The following is a 20,365-nucleotide window of genomic DNA, read 5'->3' on the forward strand; positions in this document are numbered from 1 at the left end:
TGGTCTGGTAATAGAGGCTGTTCAACAGTCTGATGGTCTGGTGATAGAAGCTGTTCAACAGTCTGATGGTAATAGAAGCTGTTCAACAGTCTGATGGTCTGGTGATAGAAGCTGTTCAACATTCTGATGGTCTGGTGATAGAAGCTGTTCAACAGTCTTATGGTCTGGTAATAGAAGCTGTTCAACAGTCTGATGGTCTGGTAATAGAAGCTGTTCAACAGTCTGATGGTCTGGTAATAGAAGCTGTTCAACAGTCTGATGGTCTGGTGATAGAAGCTGTTCAACAGTCTGATGGTCTGGCAATAGAAGCTGTTCAACAGTCTGATGGTCTGGTGATAGATGCTGTTCAACAGTCTGATGGTCTGGTAATAGAAGCTGTTCAACAGTCTGATGGTAATAGAAGCTGTTCAACAGTCTGATGGTCTGGTAATAGAAGCTGTTCAACAGTCTGATGGTCTGGTAATAGAAGCTGTTCAACAGTCTGATGGTCTGGTGATAGAAGCTGTTCAACAGTCTGATGTTCTGGCAATAGAAGCTGTTCAACAGTCTGATGGTAATAGAAGCTGTTCAACAGTCTGAAGGTTGATAGAAGCTGTTCAACAGTCTGATGGTCTGGTGATAGAAGCTGTTCAACAGTCTGATGGTCTGGTAATAGAAGCTGTTCAACAGTCTGATGGTCTGGTAATAGAAGCTGTTCAACAGTCTGATGGTAATATAAGCTGTTCAACAGTCTGATGGTAATAGAAGCTGTTCAACAGTCTGATGGTCTGGTGATAGAAGCTGTTCAACAGTCTGATGGTAATAGAAGCTGTTCAACAGTCTGATGGTCTGGTAATAGAAGCTGTTCAACAGTCTGATGGTCTGGTAATAGAAGCTGTTCAACAGTCTGATGGTAATAGAAGCTGTTCAACAGTCTGATGGTCTGGTAATATAAGCTGTTCAACAGTCTGATGGTCTGGTAATAGTAGCTGTTCAACAGTCTGATGGTCTTGTAATAGAAGCTGTTCAACAGTCTGATGGTGATAGAAGCTGTTCATCAGTCTGATGGTAATAGAATCTGTTCAACAGCCTGATGGTCTGGTAATAGAAGCTGTTCAACAGTCTTATGGTCTGATGGTCTGGTAATAGAAGCTGTTCAACAGTCTGATGGTGATAGAAGCTGTTCAACAGTCTGATTGTCTGGTGGTCTGGTAATAGAAGCTGTTCAACAGTCTGATAGTCTGGTAATAGAAGCTGTTCAACAGTCTGATGGTGATAGAAGCTGTTCAACAGTCTGATGGTCTGGTGATAGAAGCTGTTCAACAATCTGATGGTAATAGAAGCTGTTCAACAGTCTGATGGTAATAGAAGCTTTTCAACAGCCTGATGGTCTGGTAATAGAAGCTTTTCAATAGTCTGTTGGTGTGGTGACATAAGCTGTTCAACAGTCTGATGGTCTGGTGATAGAAGCTTTTCAACAGTCTGATGGTAATATAAGCTGTTCAACAGTCTGATGGTCTGGTGATAGAAGCTGTTCAACAGTCTGATGGTCTGGTGATAGTAGCTGTTCAACAGTCTGATGGTCTTGTAATAGAAGCTGTTCAACAGTCTGATGGTGATAGAAGCTGTTCAACAGTCTGATTGTCTGGTGGTCTGGTAATAGAAGCTGTTCAACAGTCTGATGGTCTGGTGATAGAAGCTGTTTAACAGTCTGATGGTGATAGAAGCTGTTCAACAGTCTGATGGTAATAGAAGCTGTTCAACAGCCTGATGGTCTGGTAATAGAGGCTGTTCAACAGTCTGATGGTCTGGTGATAGAAGCTTTTCAACAGTCTGATGGTAATAGAAGCTGTTCAACAGTCTGATGGTCTGGTGATAGAAGCTGTTCAACATTCCGATGGTCTGGTTATATAAGCTGTTCAACAGTCTTATGGTCTGGTAATAGAAGCTGTTCAACATTCTGATGGTCTGGTAATAGAAGCTGTTCAACAGTCTGATGGTCTGGTAATAGAAGCTGTTCAACAGTCTGGTAATAGAAGCTGTTCAACAGTCTGATGGTCTGGTAATAGAAGCTTTTCAATAGTCTGTTGGAGTGGTGACATAAGCTGTTCAACAGTCTGATGGTCTGGTGATAGAAGCTTTTCAACAGTCTGATGGTAATAGAAGCTGTTCAACAGCCTGATGGTCTGGTAATAGAAGCTTTTCAATTGTCTGTTGATGTGGTAACATAAGCTGTTCAACAGTCTGATGGTCTGGTGATAGAAGCTTTTCAACAGTCTGATGTTAATATAAGCTGTTCAACAGTCTGATGGTCTGGTGATAGAAGCTGTTCAACAGTCTGATGGTCTGGTAATAGAAGCTGTTCAACAGTCTGATGGTAATAGAAGCTGTTCAACAGTCAGATGGTCTGGTAATAGAAGCTTTTCAATAGTCTGTTGGTGTGGTGACATAGGCTGTTCAACAGTCTGATGGTCTGGTAATAGAGGCTGTTCAACAGTCTGATGGTCTGGTAATAGAAGCTGTTCAACAGTCTGATGGTAATAGAAGCTGTTCAACAGTCAGATGGTCTGGTAATAGAAGCTGTTTAACAGTCTGATGGTGATAGAAGCTGTTCAACAGTCTGATGGTAATAGATGCTGTTCAACAGCCTGATGGTCTGGTAATAGAGGCTGTTCAACAGTCTGATGGTCTGGTGATAGAAGCTTTTCAACAGTCTGATGGTAATATAAGCTTTTCAACAGTCTGATGGTCTGGTGATAGAAGCTGTTCAACATTCTGATGGTCTGGTGATAGAAGCTGTTCAACAGTCTTATGGTCTGGTAATAGAAGCTGTTCAACAGTCTGATGGTCTGGTAATAGAAGCTGTTCAACAGTCTGATGGTCTGGTAATAGAAGCTGTTCAACAGTCTGATGGTCTGGTGATAGAAGCTGTTCAACAGTCTGATGGTCTGGCAATAGAAGCTGTTCAACAGTCTGATGGTCTGATGATAGAAGCTGTTCAACAGTCTGATGGTCTGGTAATAGAAGCTGTTCAACAGTCTGATGATAATAGAAGCAGTTCAACAGTCTGATGGTCTGGTAATAGAAGCTGTTCAACAGTCTGATGGTCTGGTGATAGAAGCTGTTCAACAATCTGATGTTCTGGCAATAGAAGCTGTTCAACAGTCTTATAATAGAAGCTGTTCAACAGTCTGAAGGTGATACAAGCTGTTCAACAGTCTGATGGTCTGGTAATAGAAGCTGTTCAACAGTCTGATGGTCTGGTAATAGAAGCTGTTCAACAGTCTGATGGTCTGGCAATAGAAGCTGTTCAATGGTCTGATGGTCTGGCAATAGAAGCTGTTCAACAGTCTGATGGTCTGGTAATAGAAGCTGTTCAACAGTCTGATGGAAATAGAAGCTGTTCAACAGTCTGATGGTCTGGTGATAGAAGCTGTTCAACAGTCTGATGGCAATAGAAGCTGTTCAACAGTCTGATGGTCTGGTGATAGAAGCTGTTCAACAGTCTGATGGTCTGGTGATAGAAGCTGTTCAACAGTCTGATGGTCTGGTGATAGAAGCTGTTCAACAGTCTGATGGCAATAGAAGCTGTTCCACAGTCTGATGGTCTGGTGATAGAAGCTGTTCAACAGTCTGATGGTCTGATAGAAGCTGTTCAACAGTCTGATGGTCTGGCAATAGAAGCTGTTCAGCAGTAGGATGGTCTGGTAATAGAAGCTTTTCAATAGTCTGTTGGTGTGGTGACATAGGCTGTTCAACAGTCTGATGGTCTGGTAATAGAGGCTGTTCAACAGTCTGATGGTCTGGTAATAGAAGCTGTTCAACAGTCTGATGGTAATAGAAGCTGTTCAACAGTCTGATGGTCTGGTAATAGAAGCTGTTCAACAGTCTGATGGTGATAGAAGCTGTTCAACAGTCTGATGGTAATAGAAGCTGTTCAACAGCCTGATGGTCTGGTAATAGAAGCTGTTCAACAGTCTGATGGTCTGGTGATAGAAGCTTTTCAACAGTCTGATGGTAATAGAAGCTGTTCAACAGTCTGATGGTCTGGTAATAGAAGCTGTTCAACATTCTGATGGTCTGGTGATAGAAGCTGTTCAACAGTCTTATGGTCTGGTAATAGAAGCTGTTCAACAGTCTGATGGTCTGGTAATAGAAGCTGTTCAACAGTCTGATGGTCTGGTAATAGAAGCTGTTCAACAGTCTGATGGTCTGGTGATAGAAGCTGTTCAACAGTCTGATGGTCTGGCAATAGAAGCTGTTCAACAGTCTGATGGTCTGGTAATAGAAGCTGTTCAACAGTCTGATGGTCTGGTAATAGAAGCTGTTCAACAGTCTGATGATAATAGAAGCAGTTCAACAGTCTGATGGTCTGGTAATAGAAGCTGTTCAACAGTCTGATGGTCTGGTGATAGAAGCTGTTCAACAATCTGATGTTCTGGCAATAGAAGCTGTTCAACAGTCTGATAATAGAAGCTGTTCAACAGTCTGAAGGTGATAGAAGCTGTTCAACAGTCTGATGGTCTGATGATAGAAGCTGTTCAACAGTCTGATGGTCTGGTATTAGAAGCTGTTCAACAGTCTGATGGTCTGGTATTAGAAGCTGTTCAACAGTCTGATGGTCTGGTAATAGAAGCTGTTCAACAGTCTGATGGTAATATAAGCTGTTCAATAGTCTGATGATAATAGAAGCTGTTCAACAGTCTGATGGTCTGGTGATAGAAGCTGTTCAACAGTCTGATGGTGAATATAAGCTGTTCAACAGTCTGATGGTCTGGTGATAGAAGCTGTTCAACAGTCTGATGGTAATAGAAGCTGTTCAACAGTCTGATGTTCTGGTGATAGAAGCTGTTCAACAGCCTGATGGTCTGGTAATAGAAGCTGTTCAACAGTCTGATGGTCTGGTGATAGAAGCTGTTCAACAGTCTGATGGTCTGGTAATAGAAGCTGTTCAACAGTCTGATGGTCTGGTGATAGACTTTGTTCAACAGTCTGATGGTCTGGCAATAGAAGCTGTTCAACAGCCTGATGGTCTGGTAATAGAAGCTGTTCAACAGCCTGATGGTCTGGTAATAGAAGCTTTTCAACAGTCTGATGATAATAGAAGCTGTTCAACAGTCTGATGGTCTGGTAATAGAAGCTGTTCAACAGTCTGATGGTCTGGTGATAGAAGCTGTTCAACAGTCTGATGGTCTGGTGATAGAAGCTGTTCAACAGTCTGATGGTCTGGTAATAGAAGCTGTTCAACAGTCTGATGGTCAATAGAAGCTGTTCAACAGTCTGATGGTCTGGCAATAGAAGCTGTTCAATGGTCTGATGGTCTGGCAATAGAAGCTGTTCAACAGTCTGATGGTCTGGTAATAGAAGCTGTTCAACAGTCTGATGGCAATAGAAGCTGTTACACAGTCTGATGGTCTGGTGATAGAAGATTTTCAACAGTATGATGGTGATAGAAGCTGTTCAACAGTCTGATGGTCTGGCAATAGAAGCTGTTCAATGGTCTGATGGTCTGGTAATAGAAGCTTTTCAATAGTCTGTTGGTGTGGTGACATAGGCTGTTCAACAGTCTGATGGTCTGGTAATAGAGGCTGTTCAACAGTCTGATGGTCTGGTAATAGAAGCTGTTCAACAGTCTGATGGTGATAGAAGCTGTTCAACAGTCTTATGGTAATAGAAGCTGTTCAACAGCCTGATGGTCTGGTAATAGAGGCTGTTCAACAGTCTGATGGTCTGGTGATAGAAGCTTTTCAACAGTCTGATGGTAATAGAAGCTGTTCAACAGTCTGATGGTCTGGTGATAGAAGCTGTTCAACATTCTGATGGTCTGGTGATAGAAGCTGTTCAACAGTCTTATGGTCTGGTAATAGAAGCTGTTCAACAGTCTGATGGTCTGGTAATAGAAGCTGTTCAACAGTCTGATGGTCTGGTAATAGAAGCTGTTCAACAGTCTGATGGTCTGGTGATAGAAGCTGTTCAACAGTCTGATGGTCTGGCAATAGAAGCTGTTCAACAGTCTGATGGTCTGATGATAGAAGCTGTTCAACAGTCTGATGGTCTGGTAATAGAAGCTGTTCAACAGTCTGATGATAATAGAAGCTGTTCAACAGTCTGATGGTCTGGTAATAGAAGCTGTTCAACAGTCTGATGGTCTGGTGATAGAAGCTGTTCAACAGTCTGATGGTCTGGCGATAGAAGCTGTTCAACAATCTGATGTCGGCAATAGAAGCTGTTCAACAGTCTGATGGTAATAGAAGCTGTTCAACAGTCTGAAGGTGATAGAAGCTGTTCAACAGTCTGATGGTCTGATGATAGAAGCTGTTCAACAGTCTGATGGTCTGGTAATAGAAGCTGTTCAACAGTCTGATGGTCTGGTAATAGAAGCTGTTCAACAGTCTGATGGTAATATAAGCTGTTCAATAGTCTGATGGTAATAGAAGCTGTTCAACAGTCTGATGGTCTGGTGGTAGAAGTTGTTCAACAGTCTGATGGTAATTTAAGCTGTTCAACAGACTGATGGTCTGGTAATAGAAGCTGTTCAACAGTCTGATGGTAATAGAAGCTGTTCAACAGTCTGATGGTCTGGTGATAGAAGCTGTTCAACAGTCTGATGGTCTGGTGATAGAAGCTGTACAACAGTCTGATGGTAATAGAAGCTGTTCAACAGTCTGATGGTCTGGTAATAGAAGCTGTTCAACAGTCTGATGGTCTGGTAATAGAAGCTGTTCAACAGCCTGATTGTCTGGTAATAGAAGCTGTTCAACAGTCTGATGGTCTGGTGATAGAAGCTTTTCAACAGTCTGATGGCTGGTAATAGAAGCTGTTCAACAGTCTGATGGTCTGGTAATAGAAGCTGTTCAACAGTCTGATGGTCTGGTAATAGAAGCTGTTCAACAGTCTGATGGTAATAGAAGCTGTTCAACAGCCTGATGGTCTGGTGATAGAAGCTTTTCAACAGTCTGATGGTAATAGAAGCTGTTCAACAGTCTGATGGTCTGGTGATAGAAGCTGTTCAACAGTCTGATGGTCTGGTGATAGAAGCTGTTCAACATTCCGATGGTCTGGTTATATAAGCTGTTCAACAGTCTTATGGTCTGGTAATAGAAGCTGTTCAACAGTCTGATGGTCTGGTAATAGAAGCTGTTCAACATTCTGATGGTCTGGTAATAGAAGCTGTTCAACAGTCTGATGGTAATAGAAGCTGTTCAACAGTCTGGTGGTCTGGTAATAGAAGCTTTTCAATAGTCTGTTGGAGTGGTGACATAAGCTGTTCAACAGTCTGATGGTCTGGTGATAGAAGCTTTTCAACAGTCTGATGGTAATATAAGCTGTTCAACAGTCTGATGGTCTGGTGATAGAAGCTGTTCAACAGTCTGATGGTCTGGTGATAGAGGCTGTTCAACAGTCTGATGGTAATAGAAGCTGTTCATCAGTCAGATGGTCTGGTGATAGAAGCTGTTCAACAGTCTGATGGTCTGGCAATAGAAGCTGTTCAACAGTCTGATGGTCTGATAATAGAAGCTGTTCAACAGTCTGATGGTCTGGTGATAGAAGCTGTTCAACAATCTGATGGTAATAGAAGCTGTTCAACAGTCTGATGGTAATAGAAGCTGTTCAACAGCCTGATGGTCTGGTAATAGAAGCTGTTCAACAGTCTGTTGGTCTGGTGATAGAAGCTGTTCAACAGTCTGATGGTAATAGAAGCTTTTCAACAGTCTGATGGTCTGGTGATAGAAGCTGTTCAACAGTCTGATGGTCTGGTGATAGAAGCTGTTCAACAGTCTGATGGTCTGGTGATAGAAGCTGTTCAACAGTCTGATGGTCTGGTAATAGAAGCTGTTCAACAGTCTGATGGTAATAGAAGCTGTTCAACAGTCTGATGGTCTGGTGATAGAAGCTGTTCAACAGTCTGATGGTCTAGTAATAGAAGCTGTTCAACAGTCTGATGGTAATAGAAGCTGTTCAACAGTCTGATGTTCTGGTGATAGAAGCTGTTCAACAGACTGATGGTCTAGTAATAGAAGCTGTTCAACAGTCTGATGGTAATAGAAGCTGTTCAACAGTCTGATGTTCTGGTGATAGAAGCTGTTCAACAGTCTGATGGTCTGGTGATAGAAGCTGTACAACAGTCTGATGGTAATAGAAGCTGTTCAACAGTCTGATGGTCTGGTAATAGAAGCTGTTCAACAGTCTGATGGTCTGGTAATAGAAGCTGTTCAACAGCCTGATTGTCTGGTAATAGAAGCTGTTCAACAGTCTGATGGTCTGGTGATAGAAGCTTTTCAACAGTCTGATGGTCTGGTAATTGAAGCTGTTCAACAGTCTGATGGTCTGGTAATAGAAGCTGTTCAACAGTCTGATGGTAATAGAAGCTGTTCAACAGTCTGATGGTCTGGTAATAGAAGCTGTTCAACAGTCTGATGGTAATAGAAGCTGTTCAACAGTCTGATGGTCTGGTAATAGAAGCTGTTCAACAGTCTGATGGTCTGGTAATAGAAGCTGTTCAACAGTCTGATGGTCTGGTAATAGAAGCTGTTCAACAGTCTGATGGTCTGATGATAGAAGCTGTTCAACAGTTTGATGGTGATAGAAGCTGTTCAACAGTCTGATGGTCTGGTAATAGAAACTGTTCAACAGTCTGATGGTCTGGTGATAGAAGCTGTTCAACAGTCTGATGGTCTGATAATAGAAGCTGTTTTTTTGTCTCTGGGTCTTAGCGGTGATGCACCTGTACTGACTCCTTCTGTCAGACGGTAGCCAAATGAACAGTCCTTGGCTCAGGTGGATTGGGTCCTTAATGGTCTTCTTGGCCTTCCATTGACACCGAACGCTGTAGATGTCCTGGAGGGAAGGCAGCTGCCCTCACCTCCCTCTGTATCGCCATGCGGTTGAGTGTTGATCAGTTGCCGTACCAGGTGGTGATGCAGCCCGACAGAATGCGCTCAATGGTGCATCTGTAGATGTTTGTGAGGGTCTTAGGGGCCACGGCAAATCTTTTCAGCCGCCTGAGGTTGTAGAGGCGCCTTCTTCACCATGATGTCGGTGTGACGAGACCTTTTCAGGTCCTCAGTGATGTGCACACAGAAGAACTTGAAGCCACTCACTCTGTTAATTGGCTACAAGCCTCTGTAAACTGGCTATGAAGCCTCTATGAACTGGCCATGAAGCCTCTATGAACTGGCTGTATGTGGTAAGAACAGGAGCATATGTGCATATAACATATACAATTAATATAAAGTCAGTATTACGTTTATATAAACTGGTGGTTGGTTATAGTGTGTGCTATTTTGTGTGTGTGTGTGTGTGTGTGTGTGTGTGTGTGTGTGTGTGTGTGTGTGTGTGTGTGTGTGTGTGTGTGTGTGTGTGTGTGTGTGTGTGTGTGTGTGTGTGTGTGTGTGTGTGTGTGTGTGTGTGTGTGTGTGTGTGTGTGTGTGTGCGCGTGTGTTTTTCAGTGCACAGTGACGTGTGGCCGTGGGTTGCGGTACAGAGTGGTCCTGTGTATTGACCACAGGGGACAGCACACTGGTGGCTGTAACACATCCCTCAAACCACATATCAAAGAAGACTGCCTGGTACCTGTCGCATGCCACAAACCCAGAGGTACAGTATCCACTGTGTCTGTGTTTATGTGTGTGTCCCCCTGTCTACATACAACTAGTACTGTCAGCCTCCCCTGTCTACATACAGCTAGTACTGTCAGCCTCCCCTGTCTAAATACAGCTAATACTGTCAGCCTCCCCTGTCTACATACAACTAGTACTGTCAGCCTCCCCCTGTCTACATACAGCTAATACTGTCAGCCTCCCCTGTCTACATACAACTAGTACTGTCAGCCTCCCCTGTCTACATACATCTAGTACTGTCAGCCTCCCCTGTCTACATACAGCTAATACAGTCAGCCTCCCCGTCTGCATACAGCTAATACTGTCAGCCTCTCCGTGTCTACATACAGCTAATACTGACAGCCTCCCCATGTCGACATACAGCTAATACTGACAGCCTCCCCATATCAACATACAGTTAGTACTGTCAGCCTCCCCCTGTCTACATACAACGAGTACTGTCAGTCTCCCCCTATCTACATACAACTAGTACTGTCAGCATCCCCCTATCCACATACAGCTAATACTGTCAGCCTCCCCGTCTGCATACAGCTTTGACTGTCAGCCTCTCCCTGTCGACATACAGCTAATACTGACAGCCTCTCCCTGTCGACATACAGCTAATACTGTCAGCCTCCCCCTGTCGACATACAGCTAATACTGTCAGCCTCCCCCTGTCGACATACAGCTAATACTGACAGCCTCCCCATGTCGACATACAGCTAATACTGTCAGCATCCCCCTGTCGACATACAGCTAATACTGTCAGCCTCCCCCTGTCTACAAACAGCTAATACTGTCAGCCTCCCCATATCACCATACAGTTAGTACTGTCAGCCTCCCCCTGTCTACATACAGCTAAGACTGTCAGCCTCCCCCGTCAACATACAGCTAATACTGACAGCCTCTCCTTGTCAACATACAGATATTACTGTCAGCCTCCCCCGTCTACATAAAGCTAATACTGTCAGCCTCCCCTGTCTGCATACAGCTAATACTGTCAGCCTCCCCCTGTCTGCATACAGCTAATACTGTCAGCCTCCCCTGTCTGCATACAGCTAATACTGTCAGCCTCCCCCTGTCTGCATACAGCTAATACTGTCAGCCTCCCCTGTCTGCATACAGCTAATACTGTCAGCCTCCCCCTGTCTACATACAGCTAATACTGTCAGCCTCCCCCTGTCAACATACAGCTAAAACTGACAGCCTCCCTCTGTCGACATACAGCTAAAACTGTCAGCCTCCCCCTGCCAACATACAGCTAATACTGTCAGCCTCCCCCTGTCGACATACAGCTAAGATTGACAGCCTCCCCCTGTCTACATACAGCTAGTACTGTCAGCCTCCCCCTGTCAACATACAGCTAATACTGACAGCCTCCCCTTGTCAACATACAGCTAATACTGTCAGCTTCCCCCGTCGACATGCAGCTAATACTGTCAGCCTCCCCCTGTCAACATACAGCTAATACTGTCAGCCTCCCCCTGCCAACATACAGTTAATACTGTCAGCCTCCCCCTGTCTACATAAAGCTAATACTGTCAGCCTCCTCCTGTCAACATAAAGCTAATACTGTCAGCCTCCCCTTGTCTATATACAGCTAAGACTGTCAGCCTCCCCCGTCTACATACAGTCAGGAGTAAAACTCAATCTGGCAAGCAAATATTTATGCAGCAGACAATTAACTAAGTCATAGGGCTTCATTATCAGGAAGGGACTGGAGACTAAAGACCACTGGGGTGTGTATATATATGTGTGTGTGGGGGGGTGTATGAGAAAGTCTGTGTGCAGAGTGATGTGGGTTTGGCTCTAGAACTCCAGGCTTCAGTAATGTTGGCAAAGAGTCAAAACTGGCATCGTGGTAGACATCTGGAGTAAATGGTGGGTGAAAATATGAGCTACTTGACAGAGAAATATTTGCTTTTTAAAAGTCTCCCAGTGAAATAGTAAGGATGATCATTCGGTTGAGAGGAGGAGATGTACTGTAAATCAGCCGCCCCTCTCTTCTGATTTAGTAGTATGGTGATTGGTTTGGTAGTTTTCATGCTGGGTTCAGTCAGGGACAGTCAGGGCCTTGCACACCCACACACACACACACACACACACACACACACACACACACACACACACACACTTGTTTTACTGGCCTTGTAGGGACCAAACAATTGATTCCCATTCAAAATCCTATTTTCGCTAACCGTAACCCTTTAACCTAACCCTAACCCTAACTAACTGTAACCCTAAACCTAATTCCTAAGCCTAAAATAGCATTTTTCCTTGCGGGCTGGCGAAATGTCCCCACAAGGATAGTAAATAAATGTTCTGTTCCCCACAAGGATAGTTAAACCAGAGAGAGATGTGCCACACTTTGCAGTGTTATCCTAGGCGAACCCTTGTGGATGTGTACATTTCATCAGAAAATGGGTAGATATAGCATGGGAACGTGGCCTAAAACTCTCTTTCCCTGATCTGGAGTCAGTTACTGTGCCCAGTGTAAGGCAGCTGACTAACTACAGTGGGGGGGGAAAGTATTTGATCCCCTGCTGATTTTGTACGTTTGCCCACTGACAAAGAAATGATCAGTCTATAATTTTAATAGTAGGTTTATTTGAACAGTGAGAGACAGAATAACAACAAAAAAATCCAGAAAAACGCAAGTCAAAAACGTTATAAAATGATTTGCATTTTAATGAGGGAAATAAGTATTTGACCCCTCTGCAAAACATGACTTAGTACTTGGTGGCAAAACCCTTGTTGGCAATCACAGAGGTCAGAAGTTTCTTGTAGTTGGCCACCAGGTTTACACACATCTCAGGAGGGATTTTGTCCCACTCCTCTTTGCAGATCTTCTCCAAGTCATTAAGGTTTCGAGGCTGACGTTTGGCAACTCGAACCTTCAGCTCCCTCCACAGATTTTCTATGGGATTAAGGTCTGAAGACTGGCTAGGCCACTCCAGGACCTTAATGTGCTTCTTCTTGAGCCACTTCTTTGTTGCCTTGGCCGTGTGTTTTGGGCCATTGTCATGCTGGAATACCCATCCACGACTCATTTTCAATGCCCTGGCTGAGGGAAGGATGTTCTCACCCAAGATTTGACGGTACATGTCCCCGTCCATCGTCCCTTTGATGCGGTGAAGTTGTCCTGTCCCCTTAGCAGAAAAACACCCCCAAAGCATAATGTTTCCACCTCCATGTTTGACGGTGGAGACGGTGTTCTTGGGGTCATAGGCAGAATTCCTCCTCCTCCAAACACGGCGAGTTGAGTTGATGCCAAAGAGCTCTATTTTGGTCTCATCTGACCACAAGACTTTCACCAGTTGTCCTCTGAATCATTCATATGTTCATTGGCAAACTTCAGACGGGCATGTATATTTAATTCTTGAGCAGGGGGACCTTGCAGGATTTCAGTCCTTCACGGCGTAGTGTGTTACCAATTGTTTTCTTGGTCCCAGCTGCCTTGAGATCATTGACAAGATCCTCCCATGTAGTTCTGGGCTGATTCCTCACCGTTCTCATGATCATTGCAACCCCACAAGGTGAGATCTTGCATGGAGCTCCAGGCCGAGGGATATTGACAGTTCTTTTGTGTTTCTTCCATTTGTGAATAATCGCACCAAATGTTGTCACCTTCTCACCAAGCTGCTTGGCGATGGTCTTGTAGCCCATTCCAGCCTTGTGTAGGTCTACAATCTTGTCCCTGACATCCTTGGAGAGCTCTTTGGTCTTTTCCATGGTGGAGAGTTTGGAATCTGATTGATTGATTGCTTCTGTGGACAGGTGTCTTTTTTACAGGTAACAAGCTGCGGTTAGGAGCACTCCCTTTAAGTGTGCTCCTAATCTCAGCTCGTTACCTGTATAAAAGACACCTGGGAGCCAGAAATCTTTCTGATTGAGAGGGGGTCAAATACTTATTTCCCTCATTAAAATGCAAATCAATTTAAAACATTTTTGACATGCGTTTTTCTGGGTATTTTTGTTGTCATTCTGTCTCTCACTGTTCAAATAAACCTACCATTAAAATTATAGACTGATCATTTCTTTGTCAGTGGGCAAACGTACAAAATCAGCAGGGGATCAAATACTTTTTTCCCCCACTGTATGTGTGTTTAATATCTGATCTAGAGTCAGTTCCTGTGGAGGCCAAGCTACCCTGGTTAAAACAAGCCCAGGAGCTGGAAGAACAACGCACCGCTACAGAGGAACCAACGTGAGTAGCGATAAACACACTCAAGTCCACACTGCATGCGCACACGCACACAGACGCAAGATCACACACATACACACACACAAACACACATGCACACACAAACAGATGCAATAACACACAGACTCACACACACACACACACAGACGCAAGAACACACAGACACACTCATAGACACACTCATAGACACACTCATAGACACACTCATAGACACACACACAGACACACACACACACACACACACACACACACACACACACACACACACACACACACACGACACAGACACAGACTCACTCACACACACACACACACAGACGCAAGAACACACAGACACACTCATAGACACACTCATAGACACACTCATAGACACACTCATAGACACACTCATAGACACACACACACACACACACACACACACACACACACACACACACACACACACACACACACACACACACACACACACACACACACACACACACAGACACACACAGACACACACACACACACACACACACAGTAAGAGAACCTGGATGGAAGTCTACTTCTGCCATTGGCTCCTGTTTCTCTCTCTTTTTTTTAAACACATATAATCCAGTGTTTCTATGTCAAACGGTTTTGTTATATTTCAGTCGTCTGTAATGTATATAAAGTGTAATATTGGGATGCAAACTCAACATTTAATACATTTCAACTGTATATCTGACATGGTACAGGTGTCTTCTTTCTTTATCCCATAACCATGTGTGTGAGGTGTATACTTTTGTTTCAAAGTAGAATTGTTTAAGAATACCAAGAAACACTATGTGACCCTGATTTAGCCCACCGCTGTAAAAGGTTAAGAGTTCACAGAGGAGAGAGACACAGCAGTAGTTGAACAATTTATCAGGAACACAGCAGATCTGGCAACCCTTAGTATAATCTGAGCAAGGGGTTGCCAGATTGACTGTTTCCCCTGATAACTTGTCTTGTATTACTGCTGTAGTGCCTAACCCCTATCAGAGACAGACTTCCCTTTTAGACGTTCCTTTTCCGCACGGTTACTCATCTTGCTATATATAGGAGAACACTCCAGGATTCCGGTGGTGTGTGCGTGCATGCGTGCGTGTGTAGAGGCTGAGTCACTGAGCATGGCGGTCCGGATATCTCCAACACAAGCCCTTATCACGGGCCTGATAACTCACACATATACACACACACCGCCAGAGCTTATCCACAGGTCTGTGCTAATGTCCTGGTGAGTTTCCTCTCCTTCCTCTGCTGGTGATGAGCATGTGATTATGGCCTGCTGCTGTGGTCCTGTTAGTACTGACAAACACACCCTGGGATCTGTCAGGTCTAGAGGCTCACACACCCTCACACACTCTCTTACACACACACACTCGCAGACATCTCCCACACCCCTTGCAGACACATCCTCAGAGAGTTCCCAACACACACACACACACACACACACACACACACACACACACACACACACACACACACACACACACACACACACACACACACACACACACACACACACACACACACACACACACACACACACACACACACACACACACACTCGCAGACATCTCACACACACCTCCCAGACTCACCTGCAGAGAGTTTGCCTCACACACAGATACACATACATACATACACACACACAAAGACACACACACACACACACACACACACACACACACACACACACACACACACACACACACACACACACACACACACACACACACACACACACACAGACACACACACAAAGACACACACACACACACACAGATACACACACACACAGCCTCCCCACCACCTCTTTCACCCTCATTAGTTCCCAACGTCTTTGGAAGTAAAGCACTTTACATCAGTCATTCACCCCCGTACATAGAAGAGTCTGTTTTCTCCATTTTCATTTACATTCTGACATCATCATGATCTTTCTTAATGACACAGTCTAAACATGCGTGCACACACACACACACACACACACACACACACACACACACACACACACACACACACACACACACACACACACACACACACACACACACACACACACACACACACAACACACCGGTCCAAACATGACACACTATGGCTGTGAGGGAATAGCAGGTCCCATAAAACAGAATCCTAAGCGCTAGAAGAATGTTTAGACAGCGGGACCTGTGTGTGTGTGTGTGTGTGTGTGTGTGTGTGTGTGTGTGTGTGTGTGTGTGTGTGTGTGTGTGTGTGTGTGTGTGTGTGTGTGTGTGTGTGTGTGTGTGTGTGTGTGTGTGTGTGTGTGTGTGTGTGTGTTGACTTTCTCATCTGGCTTTGGGGGGCGATTGGACAAATGTAACTACTTTCACAAACCCTCTGGAATGACATTACTTTTATAAGCAGCAGAAAAATACAAGACATGAATATTGTCACAATCTGATTTCTGTCACTTCAAACATTTATTTATTTTGTTTATGAAGGAATGTTCTTTTTTTCATTCTTCATGCTCTCTCTGTCTCTTTCTCTTTCTGTCTCTCCTTCTCTTTTCCCACCTCCCTAACTCCCTCCCCACTGAGTATAGATACAACACACTACAAATGTAAAATAAATTGTTCTTTCACTGAAATATACTGTGTATCCAAAATGTATGTCAGAGTACAGCTTTGGACTTCAGTCGGTCTGTGTTAGGTTGGCTGAGCTAGAACGTGTCTGTCATTCAGTGTTAGTCTGCATTCCAAATGGCATGATTTTCCTACAGTCTAAGAAAAAAGGGTTCCAAAAGTTTTTTTTTCGGAGGGATAGGGTTCTACCAAGAACTATTTTGATCAGAATAACCCTTTTTGGAAGACAAGGGTTCTTTGTAAGGCAAAGGGTTCTACCTAGAACTTTTAATATCCTAAGGACCCTTTTTGGAAGAAAGGGTTATTTGATGATTCTTTGGAAGGCAAGAAGTGTTCTACATAGAACCATATATACAATTTCCCAGCATGCTCTATTGCAGCGAGATTTTCGGAATTGTTGTTTTACTGTAATATCTATGTTTTTGCATGTGCATTGCTTGGTTGATTCATTTATGCTACACAAAGATAAATAGCATACAGTTTCCTAAACGAATCCAATATGTTAGTAATTGGATTTATTGCACCCGTTACTGAGATGGTTGTTCCAGTTTAGATGATTGAGTTAGTCTCCGTATTCAATCATCCCTACCCTGGCATTCATTCTGAATGCAAGTTGCAGGATATCCTAACTCTGGCTGGATTCCAATATAATGCCAGTTAAATGTGACTTGCAGGCCTGATGTGGCCTGTAAACCAGGTTATTCCTGTGTTAGGGTATAATTAGGCCCTCAAATAAAGGCCTTATGATACATGCAATGTATTGTCATAACTAATTACATTTTAAAGTCTAATAAGGTTAGTGGAACTGTTCATGGAGGGTTATAGGAAGAACCCCCCAAAGATAAAAAGGTTCTCGGTAGAACCCTTCACAGACGGTTCTAGGAAGAACCTTTAGATTATAAAATGGTTCTTGGAAGAACCCTTCATAGAGGGTTCTAGTTAGAACCATACGGTGCCTTTGGAAAGTATTCAGACCCCTTTACTTTTTCCGCATTTTGTTACGTTACAGCCTTATTCTAAAATGGATTACATTAAAAAAATCCTCAGCAATCTACACACACTACCCCATTATGACAAATTGAAAACAGGTATTTAAAAATGTTTGTACATGTATTACAAATACAAAAAAACAGAAATACCTTATTTACATAAGTATTCAGACCCTTTGCTATAAGACTCAAAATGTTGCTCATGTGCATCCTGTTTTCATTGATCATCCTTGAGATGTTTCTACAACTTGATTGGAATCCATCTGTGGTAAATTAAATTGATTGGACATGATTTGGAAAGGCACACACCTATCTATATAAGGTCCCACAGTTGGCAGTGCATGTCAGTGAAAAACCAAGCTATGAGGTCGAAGGAAGTGTCCGTAGAGCTCAGAGACAGGATTCTGTCGAGGCATAGATCTGGGGAAGGTTACCAAAACAATTCTGCAGCATTGAAGGTCCAAAAGAACACAGTGGCCTCCATCATTCTTCCTAGAGCTGGCCTCCCGGCCAAACTGAGCAATAGGGGAGAAGGGCCTTGGTCAGGGAGGTGACCAAGAACCCGATGGTCACACTGACAGAGCTCTAGAGTTCCTCTGTGGAGATGGGAGAACCTTCCAGAAGGACAACCATCTCTGCAGTACTCCACCAATCGGACCTTTATGGTAGAGTGGCCCGACGGAAGCCAATCCTCAGTAAAAGGCACATGACAGCCCACTTGGAGTTTGCGAAAAGGCACCTAAAGACTCTCAGACCATGAGAAACAAGATTCTCTGGTCTGATGAAACCAAGATTCAACTCTTTGGCCTGAATGCCAAGCGTCATGTCTGGAGGAAGCATGGTGGTGGCAGCATCATGCTGTGGGCGTGTTTTTCAGCAGCAGGGACTGGGAGACTAGTCAGGATTGAGGCAAAGATTAACCGAGCCAAGTACAGAGAGATCCTTGATGAAAACCTGCTCAAGAGCACTCAGGACCTCAGACTGGGGCGAAGTTTCACCTTCCAACAGGACAACAACCCTAAGAACACAGCCAAGACAACGCAGGAGTTGCTTTGGGACAAGTCTCTGAAAGTCCTTGAGTGGCCCAGCTACAGACCGGACTTGAACCCAATCGAACATCTCTGGAGAGACCTGAAAATAGTTGTGCAGCAACACCCCATCCTGCCTGACAGAGGTTGAGAGGATCTGCAGAGAAGAATGGGAAACTCCCCAAATTCAGGGTGTGCCAAGCTTGTAGCATCATACCCAAGAAGATGTGAGGCTTTAATTGCTGTCAAAGGGTTTTCAACAAAGTACTGAGTAAAGGCTCTGAATACTTATGTAAATGTGATATTTATGTTTTTATTTTTATAAATTAGCAACAATTTCTACAAACCTGTTTTTGCTTGGTCATGATAGGGTATTATGTGTAGATTGATGAGGGGAAAAAACTATTTAATGAATTTTAGAATAAGTCTGTAACCTAACAAAATGTGGATAAAGTCAAGGGGTCTGAATACTTTCTAAAGGCACTGTATACAGGGGGTTCTTTGAAGGTTCTTTTGAAAAAAAAAAACATACAAATTGTTCGTTTTTTTAATTGTTGTATGAAACGACTTAATTCTTACAAAAAATGTAGAGATGCGTTTTACTTTTGACGGTCAAAAACGGACATATACAATTTCATCTGTGTTCATATCAGTGTAACCTAACTCAATTCGCTGAGTCTTCCTCTCTGTGTGTACTCTCCAGGTTAATCCCAGGGCCGTGGTCTCCCTGCAGCGTCACCTGTGGGCTCGGGAAACAGACACGGGAGCTGAAGTGTCGTGTCCTCCTCTCCTTCACCCAGACGGAGGTGGACCTGCCTGAGGAGGAGTGCGGCGAAGAGCGGCCAGAGCTGGAGAGGCCCTGCGATGGGGGAGCCTGTACTCTAGGCCCAGGCTTCTCTCCTGACCTCCAGGATCCTCAAGGCCCTCACACCCAGGGTGAGGAGCCCCACCACTGGGACTACAGGGGCTTTAGTGGCTGCTCGGCCTCCTGTGCTACAGGTGAGCTGCACCGGTGCTTCAACGAAACCCAAACGTTGTCCCAAACATTGTAACATTGTTATCCCAACCATCATACCAAACATATTTTCCCAAACGTTATCCGAAATAATACTGCCACATTATCCCAAAGAGTCATACAAAACATATTCCCAAACATTAATACAAACATTATCCTAAACATTACCCTAGGTATAATTCTAAATTCCAAACACTACTAAAAAGGGTTGTACTCTAGCATTATCCTAAACATGCAACATCCTTGTCTACATGATAAAACTGGTAATGACTCAAATAACTCCTTCACTATTACCCTGTGAGATGGCTTTCTTATTAAAGTTTCATATTTATTTTATACAGGATGGGATTCTCATAGTCATATACAGGAGGTCAGGGGTGACCAACTCATTTCCCCCCGGGGGCCGCATTTGTTCTTTAATAAAGTTCTGAAGGCCACACTGAAAATTGCATATATTTCCTTGCCATAACATTTTGCAAAACATAGTCCTCTATCCATCGGGGAATTTTCAGCGCTCCCTGACTGTCTAGTGATTATTAGCGAGCTAAACAGTCAAGAAACTGTATGAATATAGGTCCATTATCATTTCTACACAGTTTGGATTTGGTTTCAGTCATTTTAAAGTATATTGAGTTAGTTTCCCCCCAAAACGAAATTGTTATTAATTTAGAAGAAGAACAAGTAGTCAGTAGATGCTTTGTTTCTATCTCAGTGTCCGTGTGTGACCTCTTTGTTTCTCTAACCCCACTATCTCCCTCTCTCAGCTCTCCCTATCTCAGCTCTCCCTATCTCAGCTCTCCCTATCTCAGCTCTCCCTATCTCAGCTCTCCCTATCTCAGCTCTCCCTATCTCAGCTCGCCCTATTTCAGCTCGCCCTATCTCAGCTCTCCCTATCTCAGCTCTCCCTATCTCAGCTCTCCCTATCTCAGCTCTCCCTAT

General features: G+C 43.8%; 1 protein-coding gene across 2 annotated transcripts in view; it reads left to right on the top strand.

The window, feature by feature from the left end:
- Nucleotides 1-20,365, top strand: part of LOC106591568 (ADAMTS-like protein 3) — a 282,134-nt gene that overhangs the window by 206,257 nt on the left and 55,512 nt on the right. Inside the window, exons 14-16 of one of the 2 annotated variants that reach the window (XM_045689441.1) lie at nt 9,429-9,576; nt 13,701-13,785; nt 19,115-19,410. In XM_045689441.1, the coding sequence (XP_045545397.1) occupies nt 9,429-9,576; nt 13,701-13,785; nt 19,115-19,410 (529 nt within the window). Of the gene's footprint in view, nt 1-9,428; nt 9,577-13,700; nt 13,790-19,114; nt 19,411-20,365 lie in introns of those variants that run through there. The other variant, XM_045689442.1, reaches the window with a different exon arrangement.

The sequence above is a fragment of the Salmo salar genome, chromosome ssa11, assembly GCF_905237065.1.
Source record: "Salmo salar chromosome ssa11, Ssal_v3.1, whole genome shotgun sequence".
Taxonomy (NCBI): Eukaryota; Metazoa; Chordata; class Actinopteri; order Salmoniformes; family Salmonidae; genus Salmo; species Salmo salar.